The following is a 20387-nucleotide window of genomic DNA, read 5'->3' on the forward strand; positions in this document are numbered from 1 at the left end:
CAGTCTTTCTCAGTGCTCCTGCTTCGAGGCACCTAAGTGCATCGTGTTGCTTATTCCCACCGCTGCCTGATCTATAAGTACATAGAATCATAGAATATCAGGGTTGGAAGGGACCTCAGGAGGTCATCTAGTCCAACCCCCTGCTCAAAGCAGGACCGATCCCCAATTAAATCATCCCAGCCAGGGCTTTGTCAAGCCTGACCTTAAAAACTTCTAAGGAAGGAGATTCCACCACCTCCCTAGGTAACACATTCCAGTGTTTCACCACCCTCCTAGTGAAAATGTTTTTCCTAATATCCAACCTAAATCTCCCCCACGGCAACTTGAGACCATTACTCCTTGTTCTGTCATTTGCTACCACTGAGAATAGTCTAGATCCATCCTCTTTGGAACCCCCTTTCAGGTAGTTGAAAGCCGCTATCAAATCCCCCCTCATTCTTCTCTTCCATAGACTAAACATCCCCAGTTCCCTCAGCCGCTCCTCATAACTCACGTGTTCCAGTCCCCTAATCATTTTTGTTGCCCTAAGCTGGACTCTTTCCAATTTTTCCACATCCTTCTTGTAGTGTGGGGCCCAAAACTGGACACAGTACTCCAGATGAGGCCTCACCAGTGTCGAATAGAGGGGAACGATCACGTCTCTCAATCTGCTGGCAGTGCCCCTACTTATACATCCCAAAATGCCATTGGCCTTCTTGGCAACAAGGGCACACTGTTGACTCATATCCAGCTTCTCGTCCACTGTAACCCCTAGGTCCTTTTCTGCAGAACTGCTGCCGAGCCATTCAGTCCCTAGTCTGTAGCTGTGCATTGGATTCTTCCGTCCTAAGTGCAAGACTCTGCACTTGTCCTTGTTGAACCTCATCAGATTTCTTTTGGCCCAATCCTCCAATCTGTCTAGGTCCCTCTGTATCCTTTCCCTACCCTCCAGCGTATCTACCACTCCTCCCAGTTTAGTGTCATCTGCAAACTTGCTGAGGGTGCAATCCACACCATCCTCCAGATCATTTATGAAGATATTGAACAAAACCGGCCCCAGGACCGACCCTTGGGGCACTCCGCTAGATACCCGCTGCCAACTAGACATGGAGCCATTGATCACTACCCGTTGAGCCCGACAATCTAGCCAGCTTTCTATCCACCTTATAGTCCATTCATCCAGCCCATACTTCATGGCTGCCTCTGTCTCCCCTGCCAGCCTCAGAGGCACTGAACCGTTCTTGTTAAGTTGTTACACTCTTTCCTTCCTGCTGTACAGCTCATGAGCTGTCTTGCGTGGCTGCCACGGCCTCGAGGAGAAAGCTCCGGTATGTGCTGCAGGGTCCGTCTACTGGGAAAGACCTGAGGGCGCTCAGAGCATCTTTGCTACTTGCACTGACCTCTCTCTCTACCTGACCTCCCCAGTCCTGCCAGTCAGCGCATGGCAGAGGGGACTGCGTGTGGAAGGTGGCCAGGCCCAATTGCTTTTGTCCAGAGGGAGGATGGGGGTGGAGACTTTGATGGTGGGAAAGGGGATGATCCCAGGGAAACAGCCCTTCAAAAGAAGAATTCCCTCTCTGGTTGCCATGTGGTGCATGGGGGTAGCCTGGGGTCTTGTGCCTAACATGGGGATTTCATGGCTTCTGGGGAGGATTGATCTCACTAACTGCCCCCTCGCATTCCTTTGCAGAAGACATTCTCCTCCGGGTGTTAGCGATCACCAGCTACTCGGTGCCCGAAAGCATCCAAAGGTAATTCCAGTGCATCTAATGTTTCTTCCCGTGCTGCCATTGTCAGGTGAATGATCATCACAGAGCTGTGGAAGGGGCTGGACTGAGAGCTCTGGAGACTCAAGTCTACTCTTTACCTACCAGTCAGGCACAGGGCACAGTGGCAGGGCTAGCTCCTTTCTGCCCCCCATGTGTTGTCTAATACCAGTGTGCCCTTGTGAGGGGTTCAAGCCCCACAGCCCATCCGGCCCTTGGCTTCTCTGCTGGGCCAGTTAGAGCAATCTGTGAGTCGAGGGATTTGGTGTCTGGATCTCCAGGCTAGGGCCTTGAGTTTTCAGAGTCACTTCATGTAGGTCACTGGTGCTCAGGTGGCATTTGGAGACATTCAGTTACTGCCAGCCTGGACTCACGCTAGATGAGAAGATCCCTAGCAAAGATTTTGATGAACCAAAAATTGGATTTAAACCCAGCAGAGCCCCCTCTCCGAGTGAACACAGGAAGCTCTTGGCCTGAATACCAAGGAGGCTGAAGTCCATTTATATTGGCCTATGTGTGTCTCTTTTTCCTTCTTGGTCCCCTTGTGGATGTTGATAAATCATCTGACCAGGCTCTGGATCAAGACAAAGAGACAATGGAGTCGTCTTCTCCATCAGATGGGGTTGGGTTGTCATGCAAACATCCACCATCTGTGTCTGTCCGAGGCAGCGCGAAGGTCCACATGTTTATCATCTTCTTGGGTACAATCCGTCTCTTCCTCCTCTTTCCTGGGAGTCTCTTTCCTATCACCCTCTCCCCCCATGCCCATCGTCACCAGGTACTTTTCATTCATCCTAAATTGACCGCCAGCCCCTAGCCCTCTGGAGGACAGCTCAGATGCTGGCTGCCAGAAAATCCAGCAGCCAAGTGGGTGAACTCCTGCCCTAGGGCTGAGATGTCCTCCCATCCTTAGTTCCTGGTGGAGAAGCATACAGGTCGCTCTCACCTCTCCTTAGAACCAACATCTACTACTGCCCTTTGGAAACTTGCCAAAAGGAAGAAACTGCTTGCACAGACTTAGTCCCCTTGCACCAGAGACTCAGCGTATCAGTCGGTGTCCCTGATGTACACCACAGTGAGAGGGCCTCTCCCCCTTGAACTAAGCGCATGCCCACTGTCTCCCCACCGTCTTGCTGTAGATCTGGTGGACCGCCAGCACGTGGCACGGGGTGTTGCCACTGCCCAGCGCCGGGCTTTAACCCATGGAGGGGGGTTTGAGGTCTGAGTTGTCCATCTCCTACGTAGGCTGCCCTGCCCACCCGAAGATCTGCCATTGCCCTGAGCTGCGCCCTTTCACAAATACCTCTGGCGTGAGTGCGTCCGCTGGGGTGTTGGACTGTCGGAGACCCTGGCCTTCCGTGTGTGTTGGGAGCGCAGAGCCAAACCCCACCCCGGTGCCCTCTTGATCACTAACATCCCCGAACTGCCCCATTCTCCTTCCCTTGGTGTGTATGGGGGGCTTTGCCCAGATCTCTTCCCCATCTGTACCCCTGCCTCATCCCTCCTCCCCTCCCTGGCGTTGTCCCACATACGCCCCCTCTCCTGCTGCTTCCTCTCCCCATGTGAACTGTGAGACGAGAGGGAGAGAGGGGTGGGCAGAGTCAAGCCCAACACAGGCAAGTTTCTCCATGTGTCTCGGCCCCCCTGCCTTGCCAGTCCTTGGGTCTCTGCTGACGCCCCTCAATCCTGCCCTGCAGCCCCGCTGCTATTCCAGTCCTTGGGCCCCTTGTGAGCCGAGGTTGCCAAACTGCATGCCAGGCTGATGAGCAGATTTATGACGTGCACCAGGGAGTGGGTTGGATGAGACCTCTCCTCCCCCCAGTGTGCCGCTTCACGGCAGCCAATGGCAGGATTGGGTTTCCGAGCCCCTGGTAGACTTGCGATCTGTAGCCCAGCCCCGCGCTGACAGACGTGCTCCAGGACATGATGTCATGGTGCTGCAGCCCCAGCCAGCGGCCTGGCTGTTTGTTTGCACTAAAATGAAGTACATTGCAGGAATCTCTCTGGGGACGTACGGCAAAACAAGCCTTTGATTTCTGGCAGGCGGGTAACGAGCTGCAGGGTCAGTCTGCTGTGGAGTGGTGACTCGCTGCAGCGCCCGTGATTCTGTCTGACAGCCGAGCTCTGGCTCTCTCTTGCTCTGGTCTGTCTGCTTGTCTGAGCTAGTCAAGCGCGGACCATGCGAGGCGTGGGTCATAAATACAGTGTGAGTGACCCCTCCCACCCCCTTCCTACAACCCCAGCAGATCTGGGGCACTGTTGTAGCAGAGCAAAGGAACAGGATCCACGCATCCAGCCCACCTAGAATCAGGAACGAGAACCAGATCTCAGGAGTCCCAACAAAACTCCAGTGCAGGGCTGAACAGTGTAACCAGATACTTCCTCGTGTGGCTGTCATCTCCAGCAGCTGGGCCGTTGGGGCAGAGGCTGCTGTCCCTAGGACAGAAGGGAAAACCAAACCTGGGGTCAAGCCAGGACTTACGGAACATGCTGCAGAGGCAGCCGCTGGGCCAGTTAGAGGCCTGTCTCTGACACAATAAAATACTAACGCCTAGCTCATCTCTTCCGTAGATCTCCATGAGCTCTACAAAGGAGGTCCGTATCACTCGCCCCATTGTGCAGACGGGGAAACTGAGGCACAGAGAGATGTGACTTGCCCAAGGTCACCCAGCAGCTGAGCTGGGAATAGAACCAAGGATCCCTGCGACTCCGTGGGGTGTTCGAGTCGCTAGGCCACGCTGCCGGCTTTAGAGCAGCGGCAGCCACCTCCCTGTTGCACCCTGGCGAGCTGGAGCGTGGGGCTGTTCGCGCCATCCAGGCCTGTTTGTGGTTTGCTAGGGGAGGTGCAGTGTGCAGGCTCAGCCCCTATGTTTGCCTGCATTTCAGTGCACTGTCTATGAGCTCTGGGATGAAATCCAGCCTCTCATCCCATTTTATGAGGGTATCTAACGGCTTGGCGTTTGCCTCGCAGCTCTCCAGGTAGCCGGAGGCAGCAGTGGAAGGGAAGAAACTGGTCCAAACAAGCTGCTGCCACAGAGTCATCTCTCTGAAGTGGCTTGAACTGGTGGAAGAATTGGGTTGACTGGGTGAAGTAGCTTCCACCAGTTGCCTAGAGATCTTTCTGACAGTGGTCCAATTGCAGAGCTGGCTTATCACATGGATGCTTCTTTCCACCCCAGCTTCTGGAACCAGCAGGTTTCTTTTCCTCATCAGGCAGGTTGGCACTTTGTTTTCACCTGCCGACCTCAGCCGTTACCGCCGGAATGGTGCCTGGGGCCTGCGGGAGGATGCTGCCTCTGCACTTCCGTAGTATCACCCGTCTGACGGGCTCGGGAGCTTCTTTAGACCTCACAGCCTCCCTGTGCTGCTGGGGTGGCGTCCCCAGCTCACACATGAGAAAACTGGGGCACAGAGAGGCAGAGACTTACCCAGGATCACACATGGAGTCTGTCACACCAGGGAACAGAATCCCAGGCCAGTGTCTTTCCTGTGGAACGATATGTAACTCATGCTAAGGGTGTAGTTCACCTAAGAGGATAAGAGCCTACTTCTGTGCCAATTTAGAGGAGTTACTCCTGTAGCTCAAGTGGTGAGGGCTCTTGCTTTTAGTGATGAAAGTCTCAAGTTCAGTCCCTGCTGTCCACTGAGCAGAGGGTTTATTATACGCACCTGCCACCTTCTTTGGGTGTTAACATGTGTTGTTTGCAGTCTAATGTGCTGATAAAGGGTCTCTCTTGTCTCTGGGTCTCCACTTGGAATCTAGCTGTGTTGGTAGTGACTGGGTGTCATTGCTACTCAGGGGTCTGTGTGAAATGGGTTTGTGATTTCAGTTTAGTTCCTAGTGGGTGGCGGGGGGCAAGTGTCTACATCAGACAAATGGCCCTACTGACTAGGCCAAGGGAGAGCGGCAATGGGAATTCACCCCTGCATTTCCCCTGGAATCCAGCGGTAAAAATGCTGTGCTCGCAGATTCATAGATCTTAAGGCAGAAGGGTCCATTGCCATCTTGTCTGACCTCTTGCATCGCAAAGCCATAGAATTACGTGCAAAACTTCACCCCCCGGGGCAGCAAGAAGCTCAACCCTAGAGGGTGCCAAGGAGTCGAGGCTGTTTTGTTGCTTCTAAAAATGTGTAAAGAACTAAACTGTTCTATGTAAAGTGGGAGAGAATCCCCCAGAGATGAAAAGGGCAGTGAGGGCGTTTGGTTGAGATTATCTTTTCTTTTGCAGCATGACGTGCCGAAGATGTGCAGTGGTGGGGAACGGACACCGGCTCCGAAACAGCTCCATGGGGGAAGCAATCAACAAATATGACGTAGTAATCAGGTAAGGCACTAAGGAGATTCAGTACAATGGGGGTTAGTCTTCCTCCCCACAAGGACCCATCACATCTGTTTGGACACAGTGGAATATGTTTGCAGATACCTGGGGACAGACTGAGATAAACGCTCTGGGATCCATGCTACGTTAATGGGATGGAGGAAAACGGAATGCATTCTTTTCGTGTTGAGAGATCAGAATTGATGCGGCGTGTGAGACTCGTATCTTTCCCTTTTCCTTTGACTTCACGTTGGAGTGCATGAAAGAAGGCAGAGCCAGGGAGCAGGGCTAGCCCGGACGAGAGCTGGCCAAGACATTTTGCCATTTGATTGAATTCTGAATCAGAATCAAATGTTATCAGAATGGTTGGTGAACGGGAAATCCTGAACAAAGATTCAGTGCAGAAGCATGGACCCATGGCATTTCCCAAATGTTCATACCAGTTTCACTGTGGCTGTTAGCAGCTGGCCCGGGACTCTGAGAGCTCTGGGGTCCCTGGCCCTGGGGCTACCCTTTGAGCTGCAGAACCTGGAAATCCAGGGTCCCTGGGCAGCTCATATGGGGCAGCCTGTTCCAGGACCTCCAGGCTATCAGCTTGATGGCAGTCACCCTGAGAGACCCCAGCATTTCCAGACTCCAGGCTGAGGATCTCGGAGCCAAGCTCCAGTTAGAGTCAGGGCTTTCAAGAGTGCCAGGTTCCTGGCACCACAGCAGAGAGCTTGGAAGCCTGGAGAGCCCGCAGGCTCCTGGCTCCATGGGAGGCAGCCTGGAAGCTCTGACATAACAGGGCTGCCTTTGAGACACTGGCCCTGGAAATCTGGGGTCCCTGGGGCAGCCCATGTAGTGGGGATGCTCTGGAGATGTGGACCCAGGCAGACCATGTGGTAGGGATGCCTTGGCGATTTGGACCCTGGAAGTCTGCGATCCCCGGTGCCAGAGCAGTCCAGATGGCAGGGCTCCCCAGTAGCCCATGTGGCAAGCTGACAGAGAAGCAGGCTGCTGCGCTTTCCTGGGAGCTGGAATTGCCAGCACCAGTGAGAAGCAAGTACTCAGACTCCTTAGGCCAGTTCCTCAGCTCTGATCTGAACGGAAATGCACAGATTTACACAAGGGATGTGGGAGATCCAGGTTAGTCCAACCTGGAAATTCTACTTTTTTCAGGCCCTTCTGCCACGCTTGTCACTGTAGTGTGTGAGCACCTTGCAATCATGCATTAAGCAACGTGACTAACATCTATCCTGTGTTTGCTCTCTCATCCTGTCCCAGGGAGAGATGTGTTGGCAGGAGAGGGGTTGGGTTTGGGTGGTTTTATGGAAATATACACTCACGTTCAGCAGGATCTGTTAGGGAAGGCAGGTCAAAGCAATGCGTCTGGCACCCAAGTGGGAGGTGGGGGCTTTGGGATGGGCCTTACTTCCCAGGGGAATTCATTCCTGAAGGATCCTGTCCCCTAACCTAACATCTATCATGTCAAAGTGTGGCGAGCAGGTGGCTCGAATCCCTGAAGGGGTCTCTGCTGGGGACGGGAAGCCAGGTGCTAATGGGACAGGTCATGGGGAAAGTGGGACGCGTGTGAAATATCCCCTTCCTCATCTTGCGCTCCCTCCCCACAGGTTGAACAACGCGCCGGTTCATGGGTACGAGGTGGACGTGGGCTCCAAAACCACCATGCGGCTGTTTTACCCAGAGTCCGCACACTTCAACCCCAGGCGGGAAAACAACCCGGATACTCTGCTGGTGCTGGTGCCCTTTAAACCCATGGATTTCCAGTGGCTGGAGACGATCCTCAATGACAAGAAGCGAGTAAGTGCCGCAGGGAGAGCAGGGGGCCACGTCTGGCCTCTCCTCTGCCTTGTTTCGCTCTCGCCGCTGGGTGCAAGGCTGGGGCAGCCCTAGTGGGGAAAGAATAGCCCCTGACTTTCCTGTTGTCCTTTTCCAGGTTCGCAAGGGGTTCTGGAAGCAGCCCCCTTTAATCTGGGACGCCAATCCTGAGCAAGTGCGCATTCTGAACCCTTACTTTATGGAAATTACTGCTGCCAAATTGCTTAATCTTTCCATGAAGCAGCCGCGGAAGATTAAACAGGTAAGGGAGCCGGTGTGCTGGGGGCAGAGAGAGCAAGGCAGACTTGTGGTGCCCTGGATCTAAATCACAGGGCAGACCCGACTGAAACTCGCTAAGGGGACATGGTGCCATTCCGCTGCACTGCCCCCCCTCCTTTTTCCCCATTGTGCCCCATCAACTTGTTGAGTAGCCCAGGGCTGGGTCCACATGGCTTGGAAAATTACTGCCCTTTCCAAGGCAGGAGGAGACCAAGGTGAAGGCCACTTGGGTGATTCTTACGGTGCTTTGTAGATAAAATGCTAGGTGATCCATCCACCCGCAGTACAGGGCCTCCTGGGTCGGGGGAGATGCTGGCAACCCACTCACCTCTGTTTCCCTGCATCCTTGAGATTATATGCACACTGCTTTGTTGCGGGGAAAGTTGGCCATGGTTGGGAACTGATTGTGGCTGGAGTCTAAAGCAGAGGAGCTGCTCTTCTGGAGGGAGAAGCTAGCAAGCGGCTTCTGCACAAGGATGAAGATCTTTCTGCACTGAATCCTTCTATTGTTTGTTTGGCCAGTGCAGCCTAATTATTAGGGGGTGTGTGTGTGTTAGCTGAAAAGATTTTCCTTGTTGTCCATCACTTGTGAGAAATCAGACAAACCCATGACATTTGGCGGAAGTTGCGAAGGTCTGCGGAGTTCAGAGTGGAATTCTCTTCTCATCCTTTCCCGTAGTGGCACTGTGATGCCGTACATTTTGCATCTCCAAAACACTTGGGAATGATTGACTAGCAAATGCCCCCCCAGACCTGCAAGAAATCTGATGGGGTCCTCGTTTATAGCTCGAGAAACTGAGGTTCAGAGGGTTAAATGTCCCAGAGCCAGTCAGTGTTTCACAAATAATCGTATAGCTTCATAGACTGTAAGGCTAGAAAGGTTCCACTGTGATCATCGAGTCTGACCTCCTGCATAGGCCGGGACAAAGAACTGCCCTAAATTCATTGCTGTTTGAACTACAGCAGATTGTCTAGAAAAACATCCAATCTTGATTTAAAAATGTACCCTGATGGAGACTCCACCACAGTTGTTCCAATGCTTAATTACCTTTAGTGTGAAAAACCTCTGCCTTATTTCTAGCCTTCATTTGTCTAACTTCAACTTCCAGCCACTGGAGACCTTTGTCTGCTAGAGTGAAGAGCCTGCTCTTCTCAAATTTCTGTTTCCCACGTAGGTAGTTGCAGACCGTGCTCGAGTCACCTTTTAACCTTATCTTTGATAAACGAAAGCATTTGAGCTGCTTGAGTGTTTCGCTAGAAGGCAGGTTTTCCAATCCTTGAATCCTTCCCATGGCTCTTCTCAGACCCCTCTCCAATTTATCAGCATCCTTGTTGAATGGTGGACACCAGAACTGGACCCAGTATTCCAGTAGCAGTCGCACCAATGCCAAACAGAGAGGTAATAGAACCCCTCCTATTCAATATGCCCCCGTTTATATTTCCAAAGATCGCATTAGGCCTTTGGGCCACAGCATCACACAGGGAGCTCGTGTTCATTGACTATCCCCCACAGCCCCCACGCCCTTTTCAAAATAGCTGCTTCCAAGGAGCAAATCTTTGGCATACATTGACCTCGTGTTGATGTTGCTGAATTCTACGTGTGGAAGAGCGTATAACCGAGGCGTGAGTAAACCTGTGCAGAGCTGCAGGGACTCTAAATCTAGCGATGAGGGGGGATCGGAGTAAGCAGATGTCCAAATGGAACAGCGTCATTCGGGGATGGGGGGCTGCCACAGCCAGAGAGGAATATCTTCCTCTCCCTGGAAGCAAATAGAAGTTGGCTGAGGGGGCAATAAGTTGTTCTTCTGTTCTCTGGTCTCTCTCCATCAAGGCTCACATCCTCCCAGCCATGTCAAGCAGAGGGAAATGTCCCAAGCATGGAAATCTTATAGGTCAGGGTAGAAGTAACTTACTAAAGGATCTGCAAAGAGAGATCCCCAGACCAGCTTGGCTAGGGGAAGATCATTTCCAGCTGAGACCAGCTCAGCATGGCTCCGACCAACTTAGCCGGGGGAGAAGCTCCTTCCAGAGCAGCTGGCTGTTTGAAGGAAGGTGTGCGCTCTACTTTAGTGTTGCCACGCCCAGAGAAACTGTTTGTATGACTTTCTCCTTGTTCCCATAAATGGATTTCCATGCAAGCGTCTCCATTGTCCTCCACATTTCGTCCAGCATGTGCTACTTTGGGAGGAGAGGGTATAATGTCCCAGGCTTCACCCCTCCAGGTTCCTTATTGGGGCTTTGGATCAGCTAAAGAAGAGAATTTTTGTCCCAGATTCACACTGAGCCTGGTGCATGCTGGGACAGGACTTTGGGAGTTTAAGCAGTGCTGTTTGGATATCTGTGCATTGCAGTCATGGGCAATAAGCTTTCCTTCAACTATCCATTCTCAGTGCCTTGATCTATGGCAGATCCTAACAACCTGGCACACCATCATGGGGGCTCTCCCCATTGGGAGATTTTTCAAGGAGCTACTTGGAAAATCCATGTGTGTCTTGGAGTTCATGACCCAATATTCCCTCTCTTGTCTAGTCCAGATGTTTTATACCCTGTCAAGGCTGAATCCCCACTCTGTCACACTGAGTGCAAAAGTGGGGGCCTGCAAGGATTTTTAAAATGAATACTTGCCACTCCAGGCTTGTATTACACTCCCAAGGTTACAGCTTCTCTCTGACCTTGGCTTGGGTAAACGCTGTCACCACCCAAATGCAAAAAAACCCCAAAAACCCCTTTGAACCCAGGAAGGAGCACTTGGGAATTCCCCCCTGTGGGATACCCTCAAGCCCTTTCACCCCTCCAGGGAGAGCTGAGAAAGAAAACAAAGGAAATTAGCTGTGGCTACCAGCTAATCAACCAACACATGCGCAAACCTCTCAGGACACCAAAAATTCAATTCTGTTCTTAAAAAAGGTAAATTGTATTAAAAACAAAAAGAAAGACAATACATCTGGAACGTAGACTCTTGCTAGATTTTAAAAGAGCAATTCCAAAAATCAAGCACCCAAAATAGCTTTCTTGGGGCTTCAGCTTAAAGGTTATAAGCAAACAAAAGCATCAGAGGGGATCCACAAGCCAATAAAAAATAAAATAAATAACCCTAATTGCGTCTTCCTAGACATTCCCTTAATTTACTTACATATCTGAGGCTCCAGATAAGTAGGTTTGAGGTATGAATTGATAATCTATAACCATACCTGACTTAAAGCTGGTTGCAGCATTACTGCTCCCTGTCCCTGCAGCCCAGAGAACAACAGACAAAGGGAAAGTTTCTTTCCCAATTTTAAAAAGTTCTACCTTCCTATGGGCTCTTTTGGTCAGATGCCTGCTCCCTTTTCTTTACCTGAGGGACCTTTTAACCCTTTACGGGTAAAGCAAGCAGAGAACTGACCAAGAGGGATTTTACAGATAACTGGCTGGCTGGGTGTCCATCAAAGGGAGCTAGTCTCCCCCCCTTCATGTATCATGTACCCCACGAGGCAGGTGGTGATTATATGCAGGACAAAACTGAGTCCCACTTTGTAATGGCGGCAGCCCTATAGCTAGAAGCTGCCCTTCCTAAGGGGGGAACCTTCATTCTAAGTCACGCGTATATGACAAATTGCGTCCATGTATCACAAGGCACCATGGTCATCGGTGAGCCTAGACCCAGTGTTCACACGGCTCTGACGATCGCGCATACTAAGCCTCGGTGTTATACACAGGACCTGACCCCAAAGAGAGAAGGGAGGAGAAAACCACTCTGAACTGAACCCAGCATGTATGGGGTTTTTTATCACCCTGAGCCCTTCTGACTCTCTCTTTCATCTCTCTCCCTCTAGAAACCAACGACAGGATTATTAGCCATCACCTTGGCATTGCACTTCTGTGACCTGGTACATATCGCAGGCTTTGGGTACCCCAATTCTGCCAATAAGAAACAGACTATACACTACTACGAGCAAATCACACTTAAATCAATGGCCGTAAGTGACCGCACTCTTTCCCCTCTGGTGGTGATCATGGTTTGCTGTTACTTTCCTGTGTGAATCTCTGGGCTTTACAAACGTCACCAGAGGAAACTGTGTTATTAACGTATAAGCGGTAAGCTGTCTGGATTCGGTATGTAATAGAACTAGGGGTTACACCGTCCCTCCATATGCTGTGGGCACTATCCATGGTCATACCCATAAATAGCTTTGATGCATTCCATCCAGAAGAGAGCAGTGGTGCATATGACAGTGATGATCCATAAAAACTCTTCCATTCCCTTGGCATTTGGAGTATTCCCCAGAGTAAGTAGAGGGGATACCTAGGAAATACTCTAGGTAGTAGCACTATCTCTATTATGCTAGTGTCTAGGAACAGTAAGCAAAGATCAGGGCCTGCCATGTGTTAGGCCCTGTACAGACAGCAGAACACCTAGCTTGCCATATCCTTGGGACAAGAACCATCTTTTCATTCTGTCTGTACAGCGCCTTGCACACTGGGGTCTAGGTCCATGACTGGTGCTCTGAGATGCTACTGCAATACAATTAATAAATTGCCAGTGACACCAGAGAGATGGTGTCATCTAAAGCAGGGTTTCTCAACCCATGGGTCAGGACCCAAAATTGGGTCACCAGAATGTTTCAAAGGATCACGTGTCCTGTCCCACGGGGCTGGCTGGTCTCACCTCTTCACTCCAGGCACTGCAGCCTCTGGGGTCCCAGCACCACTCAGGTTTGGCCCAGCCGTCATGATGATGGGAGCCCAGGTAGGCCAAAACTGAGTGAGTGGCACTGCGACCCCTTGAACCGGGTCACAACTCCACTTGCACGAATTTGGTCCAGTCAGGGAGATGGGGCCAAACCAGAGCAGCGTTGCAACCCCACAGGTTGCAGCACCCAGAGGGGAGAGCCAAGCCCAGCCAGCCCCACAGCACAGGAGATGCAGGAGCTGCCACTGTGGGGTGAGTGCGGGGCAGGACCTGACCAAAACCAGCTCAGGGCCTCCACCCCCAGACTATTTACTGGCTCGTGACAGGCCATAAACATTTACAGATGGGTCCTGAGCCCATAAAGGTTGAGAACCACTGATCTAAAGCACAAGTGCAACGTGAAGCCAGGCTGAATCTCAGTGGTGAGTTATTGGACGTGAGTTTCCTGTGGCACAGACAAGAAAGCCCACATCGTTCCCCAGCTGGCACGTGTTACATAAAACACAAATTCTCAGAACAAGTCTGTGTAAAAGCCTCGGAGCAAGTGTTTTTGCACACAGTCCCTGTGCTGCGTAAAGTGCAAACTTGCCTCCTTCCTTTGGCTTGATGAGCACAGACATTAGCAATGACCTAATACACAGCTCAGCTCAAAACATCTCTCCACACTGGGCTGCTCCTAGGGCTCCTCCTTCAGGGCTGCTCAGCTCACACCCTAGATCCTTCATCCTGAGAGAGCTCCCTTACTACCCCCTCTAGATAGGAGTTATCTGCCTCAGGGAGTCAGCCAAATCCACTTACCCCTTTCCCGGTGGGACTAACCTCTGCAAACACTGCCAACCTGATAGAATTTGTGGGGTTGTAAATACAACAGCAAAGATTTCCCCAGCCCAGAATTTAGTCTGTGAGCAGCTTAGTAGATAAAGGAGGAGACACCAGCCTGTTTCACTGTTGAATCAATGCAAAATGAACAATCCCTTTTCTTGCTGACCAAGCTTCCAAGCTTTCTTATCTCCAAGGTGGCTAATTACCAACGGACCCATTTTATCAGTGGGTTCAGTGAGGCCGAGTGGCTTATTCTGTGGATTCCTGAAATGCTACTTTGCGGTTGTAGGCATTAAATACTAAACTCTTAAAACAATGACAGTCCCTTTTTAAAGCTGCAGCTCCCCCCCACCCCCCTGAGTATCACAAAGGGCGAACCGCAACAGGGCCGGGTGGAGCAGCATCTGATGAGCTCTCTTTTGTCTGTTTCGCAGGCATCGGAGCACAATGTCTCGCACGAGGCATTAGCAATAAAAAGGATGCTTGAATTAGGCATCGTCAAGAACCTTACGCACTTCTGATGGGATGTGGACTGGAATTTCCCCGCATTGCCTTGGCCTTCGCCTTGGCTGCCTGTCGCCCAGCGTGTCTCAACATCCACCGGGCCGGAGATACCGCTGCTTCGCCACAGGGCCCCGAATGGGCCCCTTGCTCGTGGTGAGGGCTGGCTGCTGGGGACAGCGCTGGTCCTGGAGAAAGTGGGCAGAGGGGGAGAGGGCTGCAGAGTCCCCCTTGGCCAGGCTGACTTGGCTTTCGGCCACGTCGTGTCAAGGCTCAGAAGCAGAGCATCCGAAATCCTTACAGTTGTGGGGTGGCTGGATCCCTTTGCGGCCAAGCCATCGCTGACTTGCCGACTTTTAGGGCAGCGCAGAGGGTGCCCCCGTGGGATGGGCCCTCATGGCTTGCTGCTGCACACCCCTCTTCGGCCTGCCCGCTCTGTGTAGGGGACTGGGGCTGTTTGCCGCTCTGTTGAACTGAACGCTGGACAGGTGAAGAATTGTCAACTGCTCGCCAGATCAGTTTGCTCTCAGTCCGAATGAGGCAGCTGGACTGGTTTGACCCCCCCCACACCAGCCCCCCTCCCAGGGTGGGGGGCTGTCTCTGGGGGTGTAGTGCGTGGGAATGCTGCTGTAGGTGAAAGTTGTAATGGTGTCCTTTTTTAAATGTTTATTTGGGGGGGAGGGGAACCGTGCAGTATTTTGCTGATGGGGTTTTAGTCTGACCCTCCTTCCCCCCCAATGCTGCTTCCCAGTGGGAATGGGGAGGTGGCGATCAAAGTGGGGGCAGAGAGGCAGAGTGGTGGGAGCATTAAATTATTCTTCGCTGACAGAGCACAGCTGCCTGCTTCACCCCCAGCAGCCCTCGGGCAGTGAAGGAAAGGAGTTTGAATTCTGTTCTGTAAGGGGGCCTAGCATGGGGAGCTAAGGTGACCCCTGGTTTGGAGGAGGAATCGTGGCTGCTCCAGGAATGAGCTGTCCCCAGGGCCGCCTCCACTGTGGGGCTGAGATCGGATGGGGGACGCCCTCCGCTCGGCCGCACTCAAGGATGTGAAGTAGGAATAAATAGGGTTTCCTTTTCCTTTTGAAAAGGGGCCAGACCGACAGCCTGGGGAATGCAGCACTCAGTTTATCCACAAAACAGGTACCACCATGGACGGTGGGTGAACGCCCCCTTCAGGGAGGCTATGCCTCCCCCTGCTCCCCTCCTAGCCCACTGGAGCCCCAAGCGTGCCCCTCCCCAACCACAGCCGGAGGAGCCTCAGCCGACCCGCCCTGACTCACCGGCCCAAGCTGAGCCCCCGTCGGCTTCGGGGAGAGGGGGAGCGCCGCCCATGGGGCAGAGCGTGGGCAGGGCCATGGCCTGGGTTAGGGGAGGCTTAGCTTCCGTTGGCCTATGACACCCACCACCCATTGGGTACCACACAGGCTGTTGGACTGCACCCTGCTCCCAGCCAACGTGTCTTAGCCCTAAACTTGCAGGGCTCAGACAGGAGGTGAGTCTCCATAGCCCGCCCTCCAAGCTGTCTCCTCTCTGCCGAGATTGCCAACTATCGGGCTCTGGGCACACGTTTTCTGGGAGCTGGTCTTTTAGATCCTGAGGCGGGGTTGGGGGCAGGCATGCTGCGAAAGCCCAGATCTCTCTTTGGGGTGGGGGAGAATAGGGGGAAATGTTCTTCTTCAAGGTGTTGACCCAAAGGGGCTTGGACTTGGTGGGACAGAGCAGAAATGAGTCTCCTGAGCAGGCAGTGCTGTGGCTCAATGCTAGTTAATTTAACGAACTAATTTAAATGATTATTTATCCGAGAAGTAATGTTGTTTTCATTGAACTGCCCTGTGGGGTGGGTAAGGAGCAGTGGGGTTGAAACTGTATCATCCTTCTGCTTTGCCTGAAGGGGGAGTGACCTTTGGGGATGCTCCCTCCTAACCCAGCTCCAATACAGAGCAAGTACCCAGCCCCCTCTTATCCTCCATAGTGGCACAGGCTTGGGGTAGCAGCTTTGTCCCTCGGGTGGTCTGTAGGGTTTTGACTTCATCACTAACCATCTAACCGCACTCATGGACTCCCGTTGATTTAGCAAGTGCTGGATTAGGGCCCAAAGCTCTTCCTGCCACTGCACCCCTTCTCCCTTGTAGCACAGTTGGGCATGTGTCACATGGCTTGTACCACTAGGGGGCATGGCTAGGGAAGGAGCGTGTGTGTGTGTTGTGTCCATCCCTGCTGCCCCCTGCTGGAGGGTGTGTGTGTGTGTGTGTGTGTGTCTGTCTGTCTGTCCCAGTTGCCCCTGCTGTAGGGGGGTGTGTATGTATACATACATGTCCCAGGGCTGCTTGGTTCTCAGGACTCGCAGCAGCCGGCTATCGCCTGCTGAGAGAAGCCATGAAATCCCTGCCTGGAAGCCCAGCCTGTCCAATGGGTGCAGTGCTGGATGCCCAGGGTATTGTGTGTGTCCTGCCCCCGCCTCGTCCGGAACCCCACCCATGGGCTCCTGCTCCAAGAGCCCCTGTCCAGGGGGCCAACGCAGAGGAGGTGGCTGAGCGCTGGGTGTACTGGGGACAAGAAGGGGTAGGTGGGGGCTGATGCAGGGACCAGGGTGAAAATGGGGCTGGGCGCTGGGAATTGCTAGGTGGGGAGAAGAGCTCCGCCCTCCCTTCACCGTGGAATGGCTGCAGGGTGACTACGGTAGCCCAATGGCTGTAGCTGCCCTCTGCAGGGCCCGTACCCCTCCAGCACAGCGGGCGCTGTGTGGACACGTATGAGAATGGTCCCCGTCCCACAGGGCTTGTGGTCTCAGCAGAGCATCCCCACTCTCCTTCCTACAGTACACCCACTGCTGGGTACTGCACAGTGCTGCTGAATGCCATGCTCAGGCAGGCAAGGAATGGGAGCCCCGCCAGCTCCCTTTGTCAAGCTCTGAAGGGTGGCGGGAGATTTCTCAGCTGCCTCTTCGGACTTGTCCCTGGTGTCTCGGTGCCCCGCGCCATGGCTGCTTGGTACCTCGTGGTGATGGCAGTGGTGGAACCCATGTGCCCCTGCTCCGAAAGCACAGGCCCCTGCTGCTGGGTTTCCAAAGCTTTTGGCATTTCATAGGTTTTTTAGGTGGAGGGAGGTGTGGAAGGGGAGAGGGAGATGTAGAAGGAAATCATGATAGACGACTTCTGCCCCTGCTCTCCGAGCCCCATGTACCATACCCCATGTACCACAGTGTGGTCCTCCCTGGGTCTGGTGGAGCTGTTCCCGAACTTGGGATGGGTGATGCCTGTGTGTCTAGACCTGACCCCCTGGGGGCGGAACATTGAAATATTTACTGTACAGTATCGGTCAACTCTAAACTCTGTCATGCTCACTGGTCTTTGGAGCGCGAGCGATCTCAGAATCCCAGTTGCCTCCGAAGATGACTGATGTATTGCACCATGGTTCTATTGTAAAGACTTTTTGAAAAGAGTTTTTTTAATAAAAGAATTCTTGCTCCAAAGACTGTACATAGGTAAATCTGCAAGATGTGCTGATTATCCCTTACTGTCTAGATTGTATATATTGTAAATCTAGATTGCAGTTTAAAAAAAAAAAAATCTGGTCTGAAGAAGGAAACATATGCTTGAAAAAGGCAAAACAAAGAACTTCATTTGTGGATAAAACCCTAAAAAAGGCGTTTGGTGGCCAAGTTTCATTTTTCTTTTACACTGTGTGTTTGAGTGTGTGTGAGAGCGAGAGAGACTGCAGTGTCAGTGAAAGAAGCCAGGCCAGCAGCCCAGTACTTATCCATACGTCAACTTCCAAAGCGGTTTAAGGGGCGCATTTAGCACTGCCTTCTGGATAATAGGAACATCTGTAGCCAATATGGCTTTGGAAACAGTCAAACCACTGCTGAGAAAATTAGAATTTGTCAATTCAAAAATAGAATCAAATAATAAAAGTACAAACTAATCAATCTGTAAAGAACGATAGACGTGTTTACCATGCTCTTAATCCTCAAAATGTTACTAGCCTCAGATGTGTGCGTATTATCCCTCATTGTACAGGTGGGCAAACGGCGGCAGAGAGAGGCAGCGATATGCCAAGCTGGTTGGAAAAATGGCAAAAGATCCATCATTTTTTTTTCCTATAAAACAAATGTCATCGTAATATTAAATCCTTGCAAACCACTGCCTAGCGGTAGTGCTATGCTGAAGGGGAGCAGCACTTAACGCTGCCCGCTCTGTGTGTTGGTGGGATGGTGGTACCCGACGCAGGCTATGCGTGGGTTAAATGTGGCTGTGAGGCCAATTCTGTTAGCGGGCTGCACCTGGCGGCAGATCCAGGCTCAATTGATCATGAGGCCCAGCTGGGCAGAAACAGCCTGGCTTGTCCAAGGAGAAGTTTGTAGCTGAAGGGAGCTATGAAGGGGGGTGTCTGCAGCTACTATCTGGGAACAGAGAAGTGGTGAGGAGGAAACCCAGGGGTGAGGAAACTCTGAATCTAGCCCTGGAAGAAGGGCCAACCCCGAGAAGTTGTGGGGAAGGGAGGCTGGGTAGGAAGGAGCCCAGGGAAACAGCAGCAAGGACAGGGATGGGGCAGACGGTGGCTGTTGGTTATAGGCTCCCTGGGCTGGAAGCCTGCGTAGAGGGAGGGCCTGGCTTCCCTACCAGCCACTGCCCAAAGAGGCGTGAGCCCAGAGTGCAGGCCGGAGACCAGACACGACGCCTAGGAATTACTTGTCGGACTTTTGTTTGTTGAACTTGGTTACCCCGAAAGGGGCAGACCAATGTCATCACCTGGCCGGCGGGAAGAGAGGCCACCACGGTACCGGAACGACCGTCGTCGGGGGGACACACCCTACGGGGAGGGAACCACGACGACGCCCCCGGCTCCTGCGGTGAGTGAACCCTTTGCAGACAGGGTCTGTCGCTCTGTTGTCGGTTTGTGCAGTGCCCAGCACAACTGGTGCCCAGTCAGCCCAGTATCCCGGCTGGTGTAGAGCGCGGCAGTGACTGGTGCCGGGGAGCGCAGGCTTTTGGGGGGGGCCTCTCGCCGCCTTCCCAGCTGCGCAACGAAGCGTGAAAGCCGGGCCCGGGCTGAACTTTAAACGGGACGTGCAGGGGTTAAATTGAGAGGGGCAGTTCCCCCCACCCTTTTCCCTCTGGCTTGGCGAAGCAGCACCCCTAGAGGACTGCACCCCTCATTGACTGGTGGCATGAGAGCACCCCCTGCTGTTTAACTGCGGCTGGCGTGCCGTGGTCTAGCCGTGGCGCCCTGTGCTCCTGGTTCCCAGCCAGGCTGGAGGGAGCGGGCGGGCGTGGGGAACTGCCGTTGTGTGTCTTTGGTGACTGGCCTTTGCCGTACGAAATGGGGAAAGATCCAAATGGAACAGAGCCGGGTGTGAACGCTGCCTTGTTAGAACTACCTGGGGACCCCCACCTCAAACCGCAGGCCTAAGCCTGCCCCCCCCGTTCCAGGCCATGTGAGCGTGTGACTGTCGCTTTAACGGGGGGGGGGGGTGCCAACACTGGCGTGGGGCGCCAGATAAACTCTCTGTTGCTAGGGCAGGAAAAGGCCGGTTCACCCTCTTGCTGGGGTTCTCAGCCTCTTTCTTTCGGAGCCCCCCTCTACATGCTATGAAAAACTCCAGGGCCCGGGCGGGGGGGACCCTTGGGCACAGGCGTCGGGTGGCAGGGACCAGGAAGGGAGCACCACCCCTGCCCCCCGACTCACCTCAGCAGGTCACCCAGCCTCTCTGGGTTGTGGGGGGACTCAGCTCAAAGAGTTTGAAAACAGGTCAGGGTGCCGGGGGGGGGAACTCCATGCAGGCAGGAGGGAGCTGAGGGTATGGGGGGCTAGGGGCTGAGTGAAGGCAGGGGGGAGCTCAGGGTGCAGGGAGTGGGGAGCTAGGGGCTGTGTGCGGGCAGGCGGCGAGCTCAAGGTGTGGGCAGGGGATGGTTAGGGGCTGTGTGCGGGCAGGGGGGTAGATCAGAGTGCAGGGAGGGTGTAGCTAGGGGCTGTGTGCGGGAAGGGGGTAGCTCAGAGTGCAGGGAGGGGGTAGCTAGGGGCTGTGTGCGGGCAGGGGGGTAGCTCAGGGTGCAGGGAGGGGGTAGCTAGGGGCTGTGTGCGGGAAGGGGGGTAGCTCAGGGTGCAGGGAGGGGGTAGCGAGGGGCTGTGTGCGGGCGGGGGGGAGCTCAGGGTGCAGGGAGGGGGTAGCTAGGGGCTGTGTGCGGGGGGGTAGCTCAGGGTGCAGGGAGGGGGTAGCGAGGGGCT

General features: G+C 53.3%; 1 protein-coding gene across 10 annotated transcripts in view; it reads left to right on the forward strand.

Annotated features, from left to right (window-relative positions):
* ST3GAL4 (ST3 beta-galactoside alpha-2,3-sialyltransferase 4) overlaps positions 1-17808 on the forward strand; it is a 187867-nt gene extending 170059 nt beyond the window's left edge. For all 10 annotated transcript variants that reach the window (XM_073321131.1, XM_073321127.1, XM_073321125.1 and 7 more), the window contains 6 exons: positions 1670-1730; positions 5975-6070; positions 7678-7867; positions 8004-8147; positions 11980-12123; positions 14093-17808. In XM_073321131.1, coding sequence (XP_073177232.1) covers positions 1670-1730; positions 5975-6070; positions 7678-7867; positions 8004-8147; positions 11980-12123; positions 14093-14179 — 722 coding nt within the window. In that variant the 3' untranslated portion in view covers positions 14180-17808. The remainder of the gene's footprint in view (positions 1-1669; positions 1731-5974; positions 6071-7677; positions 7868-8003; positions 8148-11979; positions 12124-14092) is intronic.
* Positions 17809-20387: the final 2579 nt, after the last annotated feature.

This window comes from Lepidochelys kempii, chromosome 22 (genome assembly GCF_965140265.1).
Source record: "Lepidochelys kempii isolate rLepKem1 chromosome 22, rLepKem1.hap2, whole genome shotgun sequence".
NCBI lineage: Eukaryota > Metazoa > Chordata > Testudines > Cheloniidae > Lepidochelys > Lepidochelys kempii.